This window comes from Neovison vison, chromosome 5 (genome assembly GCF_020171115.1).
Source record: "Neovison vison isolate M4711 chromosome 5, ASM_NN_V1, whole genome shotgun sequence".
In the NCBI taxonomy this organism is placed as follows: domain Eukaryota; kingdom Metazoa; phylum Chordata; class Mammalia; order Carnivora; family Mustelidae; genus Neogale; species Neogale vison.
The window spans coordinates 66847293-66868002 of NC_058095.1; the positions used below are offsets into that span (position 1 = coordinate 66847293).

Below are 20710 nucleotides of genomic sequence, written 5' to 3' on the forward strand. Positions count from 1 at the left end.
TGTTAAATGTGAAGAAAGATATCAGACTGAAGTAAATATGACACTTTACCTTGAAAAGCCCTGATGTTTGTTTATAGAAGTGGGCACTGAAGGGTTCCACCTATGAATTCATCTGGGTGCAGTGTTGAGTGTTTTTACTCATGGTTTTTACTTGCTTTTACTTGTGGAGGAAAGTGCATCATAAGCAAGTGATAAATTTGTGTGGTGCTCAGTTTTTTCCAAATAATCATGTTGGAATGGTTTACATTTTTTTAAGCAGGTGGCAGAGCAGAACTGATGGTATTTTTCTCTTTCTCCTTTAGATGATATGCCGATGGGAACTGCTGGCAGACGTGCTTCAAATGAGTTTTTGGTGTGTGGAGGGTATGTTTATATATATTAAATTAGAACTTTTTCATATTTTGGTTTTTGTGAGTAAAATTATAGAACTTTGACCATGTTTTTGATTCTAAAATTTATTTTATTTCACAATTTGTCATTTCTTTTTTTAAAAACAGTTTAAATGATAAAAGCACATAAAATCTGTTGTCTTCCCCATTTTTAAGTTTACACATCAGTAGCTTTATGTATATTCACAATGTTGTACAACCAGTCTCCAGAACTTTTTCATCTTGCAAAACTAAAACTCAGTACTCATTATGTAGTAGCACTCCCCATTTTTCCCACCTCTAGGTGCTGGTGACCACTGTTCTAACTTTCCCTTTCTATGAATTTGACTGCTTTAGCTACCTCACATAAGTAGAATATATAATATGTATCTTCTTGTGACTGGCTTAGTTGAATCACCATAATGTCTTCAAGGTTGGCCCATGTTGTAGCATTTGACAAAATTTCTTTTAAGGTTGAGCCATAGTCCATTCTGTGTATATACTGTGTTTTGTTTATCCATTCATCTGTCAATGGACAATTGGATTTCTTCTCCCTCTTGGCTATTGTGAGTAATTCTGCTATAAATGTGAATGTGTAGATACCTGTTTAAGATTCTGCTTTCAATTTTTTTGTATATATACCCAACACTGGGGTTGCTGGATCATATGATATTTCTGTTTTTAATTTTTTGTGGAGTTGCCATGCTGTTCTCCATAGTGGTTGTACCATTTTACATTCCTACCAACAATGTACAAGCGTTCCAGTTTCTCTAGATCTTCAGCAACACTTGTTATTTCTGGTTTTTTTTTTTTTAATAATAACCATCTTAATGAGTGTGAGGTGATATTGTGGTTTTAATTTGCTATTCCCTCTAGTGGTTTTTGAGTGTCTTTTCATATACTTATTGGCCATTTGTCTATCATTTGTTGTTGAGTTGTAGGAGTTCTTTATATATATAAAGATATATGATTTACAGATGGTTTCTCCCATCCCAAAGATATTCTATCCACTCTGTTGATGTGTCCTTTGAGCATAGAAGTTATAGATTTGATGTGGTCTCATTTGTCTATTTTTTTGTTCTGTTGTCTTGTGTTTTTGGTGTCATTTAAAGAAATCATTGCCTAATCCAGTGTCATGAATCGTTTCTCCTGTGTTTTCTTCTACAAGTTATATAATTTTGGGTCTTATATTTAGCTCTTTAATGCATTTTGAACTAATTTGTGTACATTGTATAATGTAAGGGTCCAGCTGCATTCTTTGCCTGTGGATACCTAGTTATCACATTTTCTGAAGAGACTGTCTTTTCGCCATCCAGTGGTGTTGGCATCCTTGTTGAAGATCATTTGTCCTTATATGCAAGGGTGTGTTTCTGGGCTGTTTATTCCATTCTGTTGGTCTCTGTGTCTGTCGTTATGCCAAACATATTGTTTTGATTACTGTAGATTTGAAATCAGGAAGTATGAAAGCTCCAGTTTTGTTTTTCTTTTCCAAAATTGCTTTGACTATTCAGGGTCCCTGCAGATTACATATGAATTTCAGAATAGATTTTTCTATTTCTGCAAAACAATGCCATTGAGATTTTGGTAGGGATGGGATTGATCTGTATAGATCACTTTGGGTGCTATTGACATATTTACAGTATTAAATCTTCTAGTCAATGAAGACAGGGTGTCATTTATAATTTTTTCCAGCAATGTTTTGTAGTTTCCAATATACAAGACTTTCTCTTTCTTGGTTAGATTTATTCCTTTGTATTTTATTCTTTTTGATACTATTGTAAATAGTATACTATTATAAATAGTATCAAAAAAGTATTATAGTATTGTATTGTAAAACATATTATAAATAGAGTATTTTAAAAATTGTAGAAAATATTTTGTAAAAAGTATTGTAAATAGATTTATTCCTGTGTATTTTATTCTTTTCAATACTATTATAAATAGCACTGTTTTTTTAAAAAGATTTTATTTATTTATTTGACAGACAGAGATTACAAGTAGGCAGAGAGGCAGACAGAGAGAGAGGGGGAAACAGGCTCCTCACTGAGCAGAGAGCCCGATGCAGGGCTCGATCCCAGGACCCTGAGATCATGACCTGAGCCGAAGGCAAAGGCCTAACCCTCTGAGCCACCCAGGCCCCCCAATAGCACTGTTTTCTTAATTTCCTTTTCTCATTGCTCATTGTTAGTGTATAGAAATGCTATTTATATCTGTCTGTTGATTTCATACACTGCAACTTTGCTGAATATATTAGTTCTAATGGCTTTTTTTGTGTGAAATCATTTGGGCTTTCTGCATTTAAGATCATGTTATCCATGAACAGAAATAATTCTACTTCTTCCATTCCAGTTCTAATGCCTTTTATTTCTTTCTCTTGCCTAATTGCTCTGGCTAGGAATTCTATGTAGAAGCAGTGAGAGCAGGTGTCCTTGTCTTATTCCTGATCATAGGGAAAAGGCTTTCAGTCTTTAACCATCGAGTATGATATTAGTTATGGGCTTTTTCTTTTAAGGTTTTATTTTTTTATTTGACAGACAGAAATCACAAGTAGTCAGAGAGGCAGGCAGAAAGAGAGGAAGGGAAGCAGGCTCCCCACTGAGCAGAGAGCCCAATGCAGAACTTGATCCCAGAACCCTGGGATCATGACCCAAGCCGAAGGCAGAGGCTTTAACCCACTGAGCCATCTAGGCGCCCCTAGTTATAGGCTTTTTATATATGGTGTTTTTTATGTCAAGGTAATTTTTTTTTTATTCCTTGTTTGCTGAATGCTTTTTATCATTAAAGGATGTTGGAATTTTGTCAAATGCTTTTTATGCATGAATTGACATGGTTATATGGTTTTTGTCTTTGATTCCATTAATGTAGGTATATTATAAATCACATTTGGTCATGGTACATGATCCTTTCAATGTACTGTTGAATTTGGTTTGCTAGTATTTTGTTGAGGATTTTTACGTCAAATTTCATCAGGGAAACTGTTCTGGTTTTTTGTTTTTGTTTTTGTTTTTGTCTTTTGGTAGTATCTATGCGTGGCTTTGGTACTAGTGTAATGCTGAACTCACGGAAGGAGTTCGGGAGTGTTTCCGTCTCTAATATTTTGAAAGAGTTTGAGAAATGTTGATGCTAATTCTTTAAATGTTTGGTAGAATTCACCAGTGAAACATCTGGTCTTGGGCTTTTTTGTTATTGGGAAGTTTTGATTACTGATCCAATCTTGTTAACTAGTTATGGTCCGTTCAGATTTTCTCTTCCTTTATCATTCAAACTTGGTAGGCTATGTGTTTGTAGAAAGTTATCAGTTTCTTGTAGGTTATCCAGCTTGTTGGCAAGCACTCGTTTGTTCATGGTATTCTGTTGTAATCCTCTCTATTTCTGTGGCATTAGTTGTCATTCCTTCTTTCATTTCTGATTTTGAGTCTTCTCTTTTTCTTACTTAACCCAGCTAAGTGTTGGTTTTGTTGATTTTTTTTCCAATTTATTTATTTTCAGAAAAACAGTATTCATTATTTTTTCACCACACCCAGTGCTCCATGCAAGAGCCGTGCCCTCTATAATACCCACCACCTGGTACCCCAACCTCCCACCCTCCTGCCACTTCAAACCCCTCAGATTGTTTTTCAGAGTCCATAGTCTCTCATGGTTCACCTCCCCTTCCAATTTACCCAAAAGCACATACCCTCCCCAATGTCCATAACCATACCCCCCTTCTCCCAACCCCCCTCCCCCCAGCAACCCACAGTTTGTTTCGTGAGATTAAGAGTCACTTATGGCTTGTCTCCCTCCCGATCCCATCTTGTTTCATGGATTCTTCTCCTACCCACTTAAGCCCCCATGCTGCATCACCACTTCCTCATATCAGGGAGATCATATGACAGTTGTCTTTCTCCGCTTGACTTATTTCGCTAAGCATGATACGCTCTAGTTCCATCCATGTTGTTGCAAATGGCAAGATTTCGTTTCTTTTGGATGGCTGCATAGTATTCCATTGTGTATATATACCACATCTTCTTGATCCATTCATCTGTTGATGGACATCTAGGTTCTTTCCATAGTTTGGCTATTGTGGACATTGCTGCTATAAACATTCGGGTGCACGTGCCCCTTTGGATCACTACGTTTGTATCTTTAGGGTAAATACCCAGTAGTGCAATTGCTGGGTCATAGGGCAGTTCTATTTTCAACATTTTGAGGAACCTCCATGCTGTTTTCCAGAGTGGTTGCACTAGCTTGCATTCCCACCAACAGTGTAGGAGGGTTCCCCTTTCTCCGCATCCTCGCCAGCATCTGTCATTTCCTGACTTGTTGATTTTAGCCATTCTGACTGGTGTGAGGTGATATCTCATTGTGGTTTTGATTTGTATTTCCCTGATGCCGAGTGATATGGAGCACTTTTTCATGTGTCTGTTGGCCATCTGGATGTCTTCTTTGCAGAAACGTCTGTTCATGTCCTCTGCCCATTTCTTGATTGGATTATTTGTTCTTTGGGTGTTGAGTGTTGATTTTTTTTTAACGCCAACTCTTAGTTTCATTTTTCTGCTTTCTCAGTTTTGTTTATCTCTGCTCTAATCTTCATGATTTCCTTTTTTTTTTTTTTGAGGAAGTGGGTTTAGTGTGTACTTTTTTTTTTTTGTAAGATTTATTTATTTGGGAGAGAGAGTGCCTGAGTGTGTGTGAGTGGGGGAAGCGGCAGAGGGACAGAATCTTCAAGCAGACTCCCTGCTGAGAATGGAGCCCAACGTGGGGCTTGATCTTACAACCCGTGGGATAACAACCTGAGCCAAAAGCAAGAGTTGGATGCCCAACTGACTGAGCCACCCAGGTGCTCCTATTTTTATAATTTTGAGGGGTAAAGTTAAGTTTTTGACTTGAGTTTTTTTTTTTTTTTTTTAATGTTAGCATTTACAGCCATAAACATCTATCTTAGAGCTGCTTTCGCTGTATTCCATAAGTTTTGGTATGTTGTGTTTATATTTTCATTTTTTTCAAGATATTTTCTGATTTATTTTGTGATTTCTTCTTTGACCTATTGTTTATTTTATTTATTTTTTTATTATTTTAAAGATTTTTATTTATTTATTTGATAGACAGAGATTACAAGTAGGCAGAGAGGCAGGCAGAGAGAGGAGGAACCAGGCTCCCTGCTTGAGCAGAGAGCCCGATGCGGGGCTGGATCCCAGGACTCTGAGATCATGACCTGAGCTGAAGGCATAGGCTTTAACCCATTGAGCCACCCAGGCACCCCAACCTATTGTTTGTTTAAGAGTGTGTTGTTTAGTTTCCATGTATTTGTGGATTTTCTAGTTTTCCTTCTTCTGTTGATTTCTACTTTCTATCTATTATGATTGGAAAAGATATTTTGTATGATTTCAGTCTTTTAAAATTTTAAGATTTGTTTTGTGGCCCAAGATGTGGTCTATATCCTGGAAAATGTTTCATGTGCACTTGAGAAGAATGTATATTCTTCTGTTTGTGGTGGGAAGGGTGTTCTGTATATATCTACAGTGTCTAGAGTGTTGTTCAAGTCCCGTTTCTTTATTGCTCATTCATCTGATTTTTCTGTCCATTATTGAAAGCGGAGTATTGAGTTGTTCAGCTGTTAATGTGGAATTGTCTCTTCAATTCTGTCGATACTTGCTTCATATATTTCGGAGCACTGATGTTTGGTGCATAAATATTTATAATTGTTATACTTTCCTGGTTAATTGGCCCTTTAGTAATGTCTTTTTTTGTCTCTTGTAACAGTGTTTGGCTGAAAGTGTCTGATATTAATATTGCCACTCCTGCTGTCCTTTGGTTACTATTTGCATGGAATATCTTTTTTTTCTTTTTCTTTTTCTTTTTTTTTAGGATTTATTGGGCGCCTGGGAGGCTCGGTAAAGTGATAAAGTGATTGCCTTTGGCTCAGGTCATGATCCTGGGAGTTCCAGGATCAAGTCCTGCTTCGGGCTCCCAGCTCAGTGGGGAGTCTGCTTCTCCCTCTGACCCTTACCCCTCTCATGCTCTCTCTCTTTCTCTCTCAAATAAATAAATAAAGTCTTTTTAAAAATTAAATTAAGGGGTGCCTGGGTGGGTCAATGGGTTAAAGCCTCTGCCTTCGGCTCAGGTCATGATCCCACGGTCGTGGGATCGAGTCCCATATAAGGCTCTCTGCTTGGCAGGGATACTGCTTCCCTTCTTCTCTCTCTTCCTGCCTCTCTGCCTGCTTATGATTTGTCTGTCAAATAAATAAAATCTTTAAAAAAATTTAAATAAGATTTATTTATTGGACAGAAAGGGAAAGAGAACATGCATGTGGAGGGGAGGGGCAGAGGGAGAGGGAGGGAGAATCTTAAGGAGGCTCCCCACTGAGTGCAGAGTGTGACATGGCACTCAATCTTACATGAGATCCTCAATCCTGAGGATCATGACCTGAGCTGAAAACAAGAGTTGGTTGCTCAACCGACTGCACCCCCCAGGCATCCCTGGGATATCTTTTTCAATCCTTTTCTTTAAGCTTAATAGGGGAAGATTTACTTTTGCCATTTTGTTATTTGTATGTGTGTCTTGTGGCCTTTTTTTTTTCTTTTTTTTTCCAATTTATTTATTTTCAGAAAAACATTATTCATATTTTTTCACCACACCCAGTGCTCCATGCAAGCCGTGCCCTCTATAATACCCACCACCTGGTACCCCAACCTCCCACCCCCCCGCCACTTCAAACCCCTCAGATTGTTTTTCAGAGTCCATAGTCTCTCATGGTTCACCTCCCCTTCCAATTTACCCAAATTCCCTTCTCCTCTCTAACGCCCCTTGTCCTCCATGCTATTTGTTATGCGCCACAAATAAGTGAAACCATATGATAATTGACTCTCTCTGCCTGACTTACTTCACTCAGCATAATCTCTTCCAGTCCCGTCCATGTTGCTACAAAAGTTGGGTATTCATCCTTTCTGATGGAGGCATAATAGTCCATAGTGTATATGGACCACATCTTCCTTATCCATTCATCCGTTGAAGGGCATCTTGGTTCTTTCCATAGTTTGGTGACTGTGGCCATTGCTGCTATAAACATTGGGGTACAGATGGCCCTTCTTTTCACGACATCTGTGTCTTTGGGGTAAATACCCAGGAGTGCAATTGCAGGGTCATAGGGAAGCTCTATTTTTAATTTCTTGAGGAATCTCCACACTGTTCTCCAAAGAGGCTGCACCAACCTGCATTCCCACCAACAGTGTAAGAGGGTTCCCCTTTCTCCACATCCTCTCCAACACATGTTGTCTCCTGTTTTGTTAATTTTGGCCATTCTAACTGGTGTAAGGTGATATCTCAATGTGGTTTTAATTTGAATCTCCCTGAGGGCTAATGATGATGAACATTTTTTCATGTGTCTGATAGCCATTTGTATGTCTTGATTGGAGAAGTGTCTGTTCATATCTTCTGCCCGTTTTTTGACGTGTTTGCCTGTTTCGTGTGTGTTGAGTTTGAGGAGTTCATTATAGATCTTGGATATCAACCTTTTGTCTGTACTGTCATTTGCAAATATCTTCTCCCATTCCGTGGGTTGCCTCTTTGTTTTTTTGACTGTTTCCTTTGCTGGGCAGAAGCTTTTGATTTTGATGAAGTCCCAAAAGTTTATTTTCGCTTTTGTTTCCTTTGCCTTTGGAGACGTATCTTGAAAGAAGTTGCTGTGGCTGATATCAAAGAGATTACTGCCTACGTTCTCCTCTAGGATTCTGATGGATTCCTGTCTCACGTTGAGGTCTTTTATCCATTTTGAGTTTATCTTTGTGTACGGTGTAAGAGAATGGTCGAGTTTCATTCTTCTACATATAGCTGTCCAGTTTTCCCAGCACCATTTATTGAAGAGACAGTCTTTTTTCCACTGTATATTTTTTCCTGTTTTGTCGAAGATTAATTGACCATAGAGTAGAGGGTCCATATCTGGGCTCTCTACTCTGTTCCACTGGTCTATGTGTCTGTTTTTATGCCAGTACCATGCTGTCTTGGTGATCACAGCTTTGTAATAAAGCTTGAAATCAGGTAAGGTGATGCCGCCAGCTTTATTTTTGTTTTTCAATATTTCCTTAGCGATTCGGGGTCTCTTCTGATTCCATACAAATTTTAGGATTATTTGCTCCAGCTCTTTGAAGAATGCCGGTGGAATTTTGATCGGAATGGCATTAAAAGTATAGATTGCTCTAGACTGTTAATCAAGATAAAGAGTCATATTGATATGAATACACTAATCGTAGGAGATCTTAACACGCCTCTTTCAGAATTAGACAGATCATCGAAGCAGAAAATCAATAAAGAAACAAGAGCATTGAATGACACATTGGACCAGGTGGACCTCTTGTGGCCTTTTTGCCCCTCACTTTCTCTCTTAATACCTTTCTCTGTGTTTTGTTGATCTTGTTGTGGTGTCATGCTTTGATTATCATTTCCTACTGTGTATATTCTATAGATACATTCTTTGTGATTAGTTTTGGGACTACATAAAATATCCTTAAGATATAGCAGTCCAGGGGCGCCTGGGTGGCTCAGGGTTTAAGGCCTCTGCCTTCCGCTCAGGTCATGATTTCAAGGTCCTGGGATCGAGTCCCAATTGGGCCCTCTGCTCAGTGGGGAGCCTGCTTCGCCCTCTCTCTCAGCCTGTCTCTCTGCCTCCTTGTGATCTCTCTCTCTCAAATCAATAAATAAAATCTTAAAAAAAAAAAAAAAAGAGAGAGAGATAGCAGTCCATGGGGCACCTGTCCTGGGTGGCTCCACTGGTTAAGCATCTGCCTTTGGCTCAGGTCATGATCCCAGGGTCCTGGGATTGAATCTCACATCAGGCTCCCTGCTCAGCAGGGAGTCTGCTTCTCCCTCTGCCTGCTGCTCCTCAGCTTGTACTCTCTTTCTGTCAAATAAGTAAATACAATCTTAAAAAAAAACAAAAAAGCGACAACAATCCATTTTAAGCTGGACTTCAGTTGCATACAAAAATTCTACTATAGAGAGTATGGGAGTTTACTCCCCCTTCCCCCTTATGTTCTTGATGTCACAAATGAAATGTTTATGTGTTCCTAATAATCACACAGATCTATAGCTTTTTTGGTATTTTTGTCTCAGACTCTATACAAGAATTGGGACATGCCGATCTTCCAAGAGAGGGAAACAATAGTGATAGCAGAACTGTATAATGGCTCTGACAGCTTCTGCTCTGCAGAGGGAACAGCATGTCCCCCATGGGAGCTGCTCTCTCAGCCTGCTACCCAGGGCTTGTGGCAGGAGTATACACACTAGGGGCTGTAGAAAGGGGTTCAGAGAGAGGTAGTGAGTAGTTTGAAAAAAATCATACACTCTACCACAGGATATTAAGTGCATGTGGGAACAGATTATAACAAATACATTAAAATTATGCTGTATGCAAAATCAAAATGGTCTGATGCAGGAACAAGACATATTCTCTGCAGAGTCATTAAAATCCTGGAGCTCCATGTCCTAACAACTATCATCTCGTAGGCCAGTCTTTATAATGTGAGTGGTAGTATATCTCATTCTTCCCTTAGAACCTCACTTTTATTGAAATTATTTTGAAATATTTCACTGTATTTCTTTCCAGGAAAATGTCTGACCTCTAGACAAAAACTCTTCATTTCAATAAAATAACAGCATATTGTATTTTGGGCAGACTTCTTAGTCTTTCTAGTATTCAGTGCAGGTCAAAGATGACTTTCCACTCGTGCTGGAGACTCAGGGCCTGCATAGACCTGCCCTCTGCTCACCTTGGGCTTAGGGAGTCAGGTGGTGGTTGAATAGTGTTATTAATATAAAATAGTGTTATTAATATAAAAGCTAGACAGAAAAGTGGCTGCAGAATTTCCCAGAATTTCCCAGAAATTCCCTGGGAATTTCTCCAGGGAAGACTGTGTAGGTGGAGCAAGTGTGCTTGGAGATTCTGTCCAGACAGACCAGATTTACAGGACACCTGCCATGGCTGCTCACATCCTCACATGCTCAATCCTCACAGGAGGATTGCCTGAGATTCCCTGGGACAGGGCTTTGAATTATGTATGAAGTTGCTAAGTTTACTTCTTGGGGTAGTTTTATTCCACTCTAATTTTCCTTTGGTTGTTAACTAGTACAGGAAAAATATCAGAACTTGAAAATGTATATATTTTTTAAAAAGCCCTCGGTGTACACCAACAGTGTACTTACTCATTGAAGTGAGACAGTAGAAAGATGATATTTCTTCCTTCACATTCTGATCCTTGATGGCCTTGCTGGTTGGCCTTTCAGTGGAACTTGGGCTCTAAGGTCTGTGTGCTCTGGGTTGCAGGCACTATGGTTGGCAAGTGAAGTCTGGTAACGCTGTTTAGTTTCCAGTAGTAGAAGTTTTTTGTTTTGTTTTGTTTAATTTTCAGGTTATAGGTCAACTTCACAATCAGGTATATAAATATTAAAAGCACAAATCATTGTATTTAAAAGATAGTTAATGTTACACTTGTCCCTAACATAACATTGTGTGTCGACTGTACTTCAGTACAGAGGATGGATGGATAAATAAATATATGATACTTCATGGGAATTACCTAAATGAAGAGTAGAGCTAATACACTAAAAGCTAGAAATAATAGTCCTGACCACAGCGTGGTTAACACCAAAGATGTAGTTTCCTCGCAAGATGAGAAGTCAAAATAAATGGTTGTTGCCTTCGTTTCTGTGGCTCAAGGAATTTGTCTCTGGTTCTTTTGGCCTGTTCTTCACGGTTCAGAGGTAGCTGCTGAAGCTCCAGCAAGTGTACCACATTCCGGGTAGGAGGAAAGAGAAAGAATGGATAGAAGTCTTCTACTTAGACCTTATCGACCGAGAGAGAGAGATGGCTGCAAAGGAGTCTGGGATGTATCATAATTTCACTGAGCAAATCACACCTTCCATAAAATTTGAGTTCTGCTAGTAAGAAAAAGTGGGCGAATGGCTATTGGGGAAAGCAGCTACGATCTCTATGATGGATGAGATTTTCTTTTTATTTAAATATGAGATGCTCTAATGGTTCAGAAAGCCCTAAAGTGACACTTTAAAAGATAATCATCCTGTTTGTTAGCTAACTAGATCTCCGATCTCTTTATATCTGCAATGTAATTTGAGAAAAAAATGTTAGATTCATGGGGCTTTTTCAGGATTATAGACAGACAGAAGAATGAAATAAATCATCTTTTTTAAGGTCCAGTATTGTCCCTGATGTTTTTCATAGGTTGTAGATTGAATCAAAAGGACATACTGTTTCCAAATTTATGAAAAGCAAGGAGAGAGGCTATTACAGAAACCCAGCACTAACACTTCAACATGTGGACCTCAGATCGGTCATGTGCTTTGAGAGTTGTACAGTGTTATTTTCAATCTTTTTAAAAGAGTTGTTTGGGAATGCTTACTGCATTCATGACTTTTGTAAACATTCCAGTCATCTTTGCTCTTGAACTTCCTGTTCTTTTACCCAGCATATTTTCCTAGAAATATTTTTTTCTCCTCACATAATAATGAATAGTAGAACGTGAGCAGATGAAACAAAAATTTGCCAGCCTACAGACTTCTTTTACTGTTGCAGAGGAATGTTTTTCCAGTTCTTATTATGATTCTTAGTCCTCAAAAGGCTTATAAATGCCTGGAGAGTTCCAGTGTGATTTTTTTTTTTTGCCTTATTTTTGAAATGATCATTTTTTATTCACATGAACATGATCATTTGGTCTCTTCTAGAATTTTCTCTAAATATCATCAAGGTGTCAAATGAAAGAGAAACAGTCTCACTTGGATTTCTTTCCTTTTTCAATCCATGATTGTTGCAGTCAGTGTCAGCCCACTGTGTCGCCTCACAGTGAGACAGCACCAATTCCAGTTCCTACTCAGATAAGGAATTACCAGCGCATAGAACAGAATCTTACATCTCCTGCCAGCTCTGGCACAAATCTACATGGTTCTCCAAGGTAAGGAGTATTTTTTTTTCCTTGTTTTTCTTTTAAAAAAATTTGTTGTTTTTGAAAGCTCTGTTACTTTCCGTGGTTTAACATAATCTCTTACCTGTATGTATCATGGAGGTGTACAAAACTGAAGAATAAAAAACTTCTGTAATGAATCTATTTTTTTTAAAGATTTTATTTATTTATTTGACAGACAGAAATCACAAGTAGGCAGAGAGGCAGTCAGAGAGAGTGGGGGAGGCACGCTCCCCGCTGAGCAGAGAGCCCAATGCAGGGCTTGATCCCAGGACTCTGAGATCATGACCTGAGCCGAAGGCAGAGGCTTAACCCACTGAGCCACCCAGGCACCCCTATAATGAATCTATTTAAATGGTGGTTAACCTTAGCTGGATGATATAGTAGGATATGTATATATAATAATTCTTAAGAATTAAGGAAGAACTTATTAAAGATGAAACCTCACTGGTTGTACAGATCATTTACATATTATTTATTTCCTCTACATCCTGAAACCCCACTAAGGTAGCAAGAACGAAAAGGCCCAAGTCCACAAAGATAAGTCAGATAAGAACACATGCTCAGAAGATGAGAGGTTTCAGCACCTTTCTGGAAAACAGAAAAAAGATGAAGGGGGCCCCACTATAATAGGGCCAGTATCAGAGTGCCCCACGGTGCCCCCGAGACCCCAGCCCCCAGAGCTCAGGGAAGGGAGAGCTGCAAGTGAGGCATAAGGCTGAAGACAAAAAAGTGCAATCTGAACGAAATAGCAAGAATACAAAGAAAAGAAAACTAATGTGGAAAATGTGTATCCTGAGAAGTAGGGTAGAGACTGCATCTGTAAATTAGAACAGAGTGCTGTTGAAAACAATCAACATCAAAAAGACCTCCTGGACATTCCAAAATATAACTGAAAAAAATAAAAATAAATGTTGAAAGACAAAGTTGAGGCTGTATCTGAAATAGATGAATCAAATAAAGAAGATGGAAACTATGAATAAAAAATATTCTTCCAGCATTATGGAATGTGGGCATTCCAGAAAGAACCAGTCAAAGAAGAAAATTTCCAGGAAATAATCAAAAAGTTTTCTAGAATTGGAGAGTAGATGATTTTAGATTAAAAGAGCTCACCAAATGCATAGTTGAATGATTGGAAAAAGGATGTCATAGGATGAGATGAAAACTCATGAGAGCTTTCTACAAAGGACGTTTTGGCGCAAAACCTGTGAAAATTATTAATTCATATATCTTTTGAGCCCAGCACTTGAACTTCTGGTAACTTACTCTGTAGCTACACAGTCCTTGCCTGTGTATGAAGCTACATATATACAGGTTGTTAATTTGATAATAGCAGAGGATAAGAAATAAGCCAAGAGCCCACCAGTAAGTGACTGAGTCCTTAACGTCCGTCTGTGACAGTGGAGCACCTTCCTTCAAGAGGAAGGAAGCTCTCTCTGTACTGAGGTAGAAAAATTTCCAAGGCATATTATAAAATGAGAAAAGCAAAGTGATAGCAGAATTAACAGTGGTTTTCAACTCCCTTTTGAAAGGTTCATGAGGTCAAGACTGTTTTCATAATGATACTGGGACACTCTGCTTTTTTTTGCTATGTTGACATATGCACTAATGATACAGAAGCAATGATGTGCAAACTGCTGGTGCCTTAAAATGCATCAAGATAGTGGCACCCAAATGCACCGTGATTTTTCACATCTCTTACCAGCACACAGTAGTGGTATGAAGGAATGTCTTAAGGAAGCAGTAAAAGTTACTATTTCTCTTTGAAAATCACAACCTTAAGTAGCTGTGGGCATAAAGCACTTTTGGTGCACACTGGAGTAGTTCTTTTAAGGAAAAGCATTTTCATGATTGCTTCATGACTGCAGGTTGAACTCACCCTGTTTTTCACAGAAACAACATTTTTTCATGGGAGAACAGCTGACAAGCTATCAGTTGTGGGCATTGGGCAGCCATTTTGTTGAGAACAGTTGAACGAAGTCTGCCGTTCCTAGAAAATAAGTGACATAAAATTTGAGCTCTTGAGCAAAAAGTAGAATTTTTGAAAATATACTCACCATATTCACCACTGTGATCTTGACAGCTTCTCTTATTCCTTGACGGTCACTTCTGTTAAGATTTGTGGTGATATTTTGTTATGGACGTGACTTTTTGATACTGTGTGATATGTTAACATTTGGAATACCTGCATATACTCATTCAAAATGCCAAATGTTTAAAAATCCTGCATGGATAAAAAAAATCTAGTCCAAGCACAAGATGCCTTCCAAAGGATTAGAGCAGAATATAAAACAAAATTTCATTGGCATGGTTTCAGATTCCACATTGCAGTGATTCTTTTAGATCATCCAGGAGTCCAATGGCTGAGTTTTGGTGTAGTCTCCGAGACAAGCATCACAAAAATCTGAAAAGTCTACCAAAATATTCCTCCCTTTTCTGGCTACATGTCTGTGTAAGGCTGGATTTTCTCTATGCATGTCCTCCAATATATGTGCTATAGAAAAGATTGAATGCACAATCAATTCTGAGAATCCCAACTACTGAGCCAGACATTAAGATATTTTAAAAAATGTAAAACAGTGTCATGCTTCTCATGAATTTAGTTTGTTTGGAATATATAATTAATTTTCATAATCTTACATTACATATAAGTTTATTCTTCTTAATGAATTCTTAATTACCAGTTTTTTCAGTTTTAGCTTCTCATACAGTAAGTTTCAATAGATTCAAGTTTTATAAATAAAAACTCTGCGATAGGAGTGCCTGGTTGGCTCAGTCATTTAAGCATCTGTCTCTTGATTTCAGGTCAGGTCATGATCTCATGGTCATGAGATCAGGCCCTGTGTTGGTCTCTGTGCTGGGTGTGGAACCTGCTTAAGATTTTCTCTTTTCGGGGCACCTGGGTGGCTCAGTGGGTTAAGCCTCTGCCTTCAGCTCTGGTCATGATCCCAGGGTGCTGGGATCGAGCCCCACATCGGGCTCTCTGCTCAGCGGGGAGCCCGCTTCCTCCTCTCTCTCTGGCTGTCTCTCTGCCTACTTGTGATCTCTCTCTCTGTCCAATAAATAAATAAAATCTTAAAAAAAAAAAAAAGATTTTCTCTTTTCCTCTGCCCCTCCACCCCCAATCCCCTCTCTCTCCCTCTCTTAAAAAAAAAAAAAAAGAAATTCTGGGATATTCAGTAATTTTAAGTGTATAAAGGGAACCAAAAACAAATAAAACCCCAAAATAGTTGGTATGGTGTACATTACCTTTGTTAAAACAAGATGAAAATAAGATATTTTCAGTTTGTTTGCTTGTATATGACTTAAGGAATTCTGAAAGGATATCTTAGAAACTAAAAATAGTGGTAGCCTTTGGAGTAGGACTGAGGGAGTGTTGAGAAGTAGGCAGACAGAATATAAGGATGGGAGGGAGATTTCATGCCATATAACTTTATACATTTTCTACTTGTTCCATGTGATTATATTACATATTTTTAAAAAGTTCTACTCCCTGACAGGTTGTTAGGAAGTTTAAGAAAAAAGGAAGGAGAGCCCAGAACCTGTCAGAGAGGGAGTCATTTTATTTTTCTTTTCAGATCTGCAGTGGTACGAAGGTCCAACACCAGCCCACTGGGCTTCCTCCGGCTGGGATCCTGCTCCCCGGCACCCGCAGACACAGTGCAGACAGTCGGACGAAGACTCTCCACTGGGTCTTCCAGGCCTTACTCACCTTCCCCTTTAGGTAATTAGAGTGGAACTGTTGTTTTCACCTTTTTGCCACTGTGGCAGATCTGACATGACACTGTCTTTAGGAGCAGTGGCTCATGATGGCAGTGAGTTTCAGCTGATGGGGAGCCATATCCTACCCCGCCCACTCTCTACCTTCTCCCCAGCCCATGTCAGCATCCCCAGATATGTTTGTCTTTGTCGGGACTGCTGTTGGAAATATAAAATGGATCTCATGGATAAAAAGTATCTCCACTGGGTTTGGGCTCCAAATGCACAAAATCAGAAACCCTAGATAATAATTGTTTGAAACACCTACCCTACTGACCACTCAGATTTGTGAGGATTAAGAGATACTCATGTGTACAGCAGCACTGGCTTTGGTCCCCTGGGGGCCTTCCAGCTCCAGGAGGAAGAAGATGGCAGCTTCAGCTCGGGTCTTTCCACCTCGCCTGGGAAGTCTGCACGGCACAGGGAGGATCCCCGCTCGATCAGCCCCACAGCCCAGGCAACAAAACCCTAAACAAACAGAAAAACGAACCTAAAACCACAAGTTTCATGAACTGAGAGACAAAATGCTCCAACTTCAGAAAACATGCAAGACAGGCCAAAGCAGCTGAGAGTGCAGAATCTGAGGGAGATAGCACCGGTGTCGCGGGGCAGAGCGGAGTCAGGGGCAGAGATGGCCCCGGGGCAGCAGGTCTGAAACCCATATAAATAGATATATATTTTTTTACTTCTAAAAGGTAATTTTCATACCCCTGTGAAGGGCTCCACTCTCAGGCAAAACTGCTGAGGTAAGAGTAGGGAACATGAAGAAATTCCAAGAGGAGGCAGAGGGAGAAGGATTGAAGTATGCCCAGGAGCCCTGATTCAGAAAACCGCCACCATAATGATAGTTTTTAAAAATGTGTATCACCACGCCTATTGCAGTGGTTCCGAAGCTGCTGTTTAGCTGAAAAATCTTCCTGAACAAAATCCTGGCCCTCCCTCACCCCCTCAGCAGTTCCCAAGGCACCTCAAGGACTCCCGAGACATGAGCCAAGCCTTGTCCTTGCCCTCAAGGAAAAGGACCCTCCTCGGGCTCTAACCTTGCTTTCCTGTGTAACCCCCCGGTTACAGACCTATGTCTCCTGTCTGCTTCATCTCCCTGAGCTTTCCCAGCTGGTTGGTTTGGGTTCTTAGAGGTGGATGCAGAGAAGGGAGCTGCAGAGACGTGCCAGAATGACAGGGGAGGCGCCTGGGATGGGTGCGGGGGGCAGGGAGAGGAGGGCTCTGGGGGAGCCCCTTCAGACCTCCTTGCAGCCCTGACCCCTGTGAGGGAGAGGGGGAGGTAGGAGGAGTGCGCCCGGGAACCTTGACTAGAGTGAATTAATTCTAAGGACGTTTTAACCAGGCCCCAGGGGTGTCCCCAAGCCCTAGATGGTCCAGATTTCCTGACCTGCTTGAACCAGCCTGAATGAATGCCACATCCACGTGCAGGTGTTGGCTGAGAGCAGCCTCTGGGAGCAAGGCGTGGCACGGGCAGCAGGAGCATGGTGGGAGCAGAGGGACAGCAGCTGGGCCATCCGCCGGCTGTGCGGTCCACTGGCTGGGCCCCCTGCAGCTCCACAGCCTCCAACACCATGAGCTCCTTCCTTCTTGGTCTGAAGTGACCTACTGGTTGCAGGCATTGGTTTGTTCCCATGGCTTTCTTTCCTGCTGCCCTTGTTTCAAGGCCGATTCTGCGGTTCTTTAGATCGTTGTGTGCCCAGCACCCCGCACCCCGCACGCTGGCTAGTAAGTGCCCGCTGAAATAAATCTTTGCTCATCCGGCTTTGCCGACTGTCATGTACTGTACAGTTGGTGCATGGCACACCTGCTCCTTCCGGTACTGGTTTTGAATCACCTCTCGTTCCTTTCCCCGTTTCCCTGCTCACAGTTGGGACCATTCCAGAGCAGCTGAGTCAGTGCTGCTGTGGGCATCCTCAGGGTCACGAATCCAGGAGTAGAAACTCATCAGGTAGGAGATCTGTTTGGCATATTAATAATTTTAATCCTGTTATAAGTGGATTTGAGTTATGTTTTTCTAGTCTTAGAAAAGGAATAGAACTGATATGAAATATTCTATCTGTTGACTTACTTTCTAGGATCTTGGACTAATAGGCTTTAGCATATCATATAGTTAATCAGATATCTCCTTTGGGTATCTTTTCTCTTGGAAATTGTTTTAGTATATGTGCTGCCGAAGCGAGCACTCTCTTGGAAATTGTTAATTAACGGAGCTAAATTTTGGTCATTGACGTGTAGATAATAAAAACTAATCTAGGGACCCCTGGGTGGCTCAGTTGGTTTCTGCCTTCGGCTCAGGTCGTGATTCCAGGGTCCTGGGATTGAGCTCTGTGTCAGGCTCCCTGCTCGGCGGGAAGCCTGCTTCTCCCTCTCCCACCTCCCACCTACCCTCCTGGCTTGTGTTCCCTCTCTTACTGTCTCTTTCTCTGTCAAGTAAATAATAAAATCTTTGGGAAAAAAAAAAAAAAGGAAAGAAAACCAATCTAGAAAATGAAATTTCATTCTGTTAATACGGTTCTTTTTTTTTTTTTTTTTAAAGATTTTATTTATTTATTTGACAGGCAGAGAGAGAGGAGGAAGCAGGCTCCCCACTGAACAGAGAGCCCGATGTGGGGCTCGATCCCAGGACCCTGGGATCATGACCTGAGCTGAAGGCAGAGGCTTTAACCCACTGAGCCACGCAGGCGCCCTGTTAATACTGTTCTTGATAACAGCTGCTAGTTAGCACGAGATAAACAAGAAATATAGTTTATTTGCTTTAATATAAAATATATAAAAGATATGTGCAAATCACACTTTTATTAGTCAAATTTTATATGTGAATTTGAGGAGTTGGCTAATTAAAGGAATCCTGTGTCACTGAGAAAAGCACCTTTTCTTAGTTTTTCATATTTCGTGTTTCCTTAAAAATAAACCTTAGATAACTTTCTCCAGATTTATAACATTCTGCTACTAATTTTATTTATTTCTATGTGCATATTTATGCATATATACACGTATACACACACACACACACACACACAGACGGCAGAACCCAGTTCTGAAAGATGAAATACCAGATTTAGGATGAGATTAGGCTAGAAGCGGTCAGTAGCAAAAACTCCAATTTCCTTTTTGGGAAGATTATGGTTATAGGTCCGTACCTATAAATTATTGGTGGTAGTTTGGCTTGCAGCAAGCTCTGAAGAATTTGTATCTGGAGCTCCGGGCTGGCTTAGTAGACCTGAAGTTGGCATCTAGGTCTGTGCGGGGCAGTCCTCTTGCCGTTCCAGCCGTTCACCGTATCGGGACCCTATTTCTCGGGCTCTTACTGCGGTGTCCTCTGAGGAGGCAAGAGTTCCTATGGATGAGGCTTTTCTTTGTGGAGTACAGGGATGCTTTAGGTTACAAATGAATTTCAGAGGACTCTGAGACTAATAAAATAATTCATGAGACTAATAAAAATAATTAAATTATCCATATATGCTTGTGATTTTTAGGCAAGTAAAATAAAATCCCAGAAAAGTGTATTATCTAATTAGATAAAGGGTTATTCTGGATTGGTTTGAAAAGTTTCTTTTAGCTGCTAGGTGAGAAAAGAGAGTAATACGTTGATATCCCCAAGTATGCATTCACATAAGAAGTAGAAATCATTTGGTTTTGGTTCAGCAGAGGTTTTCATAGTTTTTTTTTTTTTTTAAGATTTTATTTATTTATTTGAGAGAGAAACAGAGAACACGAAAGGAGAGAGGTCAGTGAGAGAAGACTCCCTGCCGAGCAGGGAGTCCGATGTGGGACTCGATCCCGGGACTCCAGGATTATGACCTGAGCTGAAGGCAGTCGCTTAACCCACGGAGGTACCCAGGCACCCAGGTTTTTGTAGCTTTTATTGACGTTGATCATTTATGATGTGGTTCTCTTGTGCTAATTAGAGTTATCTGCTAGCTGCTGCTAAGAGCGGCTAACGTACCCACCACCATTACCATCTATTCCCAAAATCCTCTCTTGCCAAATACACAATTTTTAAAATAGCTCCTGAAGAACATGACATTCATTAGACTTCCCATTTCGAGTCCTGTCCTCTGACTTCTTCAGTGTTTGCCTGCGCTCTGGGTTAACCTGTGTGTGTGTCCATGGCAGGTTCCCCAGTGCCACCGGCTCCGTCACCGCAGTCTATCCTGTCGGGCGCTAGGCTGCAGAGCGCCCCGACCCTCACCGACATCTACCAGAACAAGCAGAAACTCAGAAAGCAGCACTCGGACCCCGTGTGCCCGTCCCACGCCGGGGCTGGGTACAGCTACTCACCTCAGCCCAGTCGGCCCGGCAGCCTCGGAACCTCTCCCACCAAGCACACGGGGTCCTCTCCTCGCAGTTCCGACTGGTTCTTTAAAACTCCTTTACCAACCATCATTGGCTCTCCTACTAAGGTGTGTTCGTTAAGCTCTTTAGTCAGCATGACGGCTTTGTTCAGTTAACGTTCGTTAAGTGGAGCACGGGGTGCCGTGTGGTGAGCTCAGGTCCGGCAGCAGACCACCAGAGAGACTGGAGCAGAGAAGTCTGTTGCTCACGTGTCTTGGCAGAAGTACCTGGCATGCCTCAAGAGGCTACACGGGGACGCCCAGGCAGGTTCAGAGACAGGACCCAGGGCACATG

At 40.7% G+C, this 20710-nt stretch overlaps 1 protein-coding gene across 2 annotated transcripts in view; it reads left to right on the forward strand.

Annotated features, from left to right (window-relative positions):
* LOC122906817 (serine/threonine-protein kinase ULK2) overlaps positions 1-20710 on the forward strand; it is a 100802-nt gene that overhangs the window by 60951 nt on the left and 19141 nt on the right. For both annotated transcript variants that reach the window (XM_044249221.1, XM_044249222.1), the window contains exons 14-18: positions 303-363; positions 12173-12310; positions 15898-16043; positions 17949-18029; positions 20198-20484. In XM_044249221.1, coding sequence (XP_044105156.1) covers positions 303-363; positions 12173-12310; positions 15898-16043; positions 17949-18029; positions 20198-20484 — 713 coding nt within the window. The remainder of the gene's footprint in view (positions 1-302; positions 364-12172; positions 12311-15897; positions 16044-17948; positions 18030-20197; positions 20485-20710) is intronic.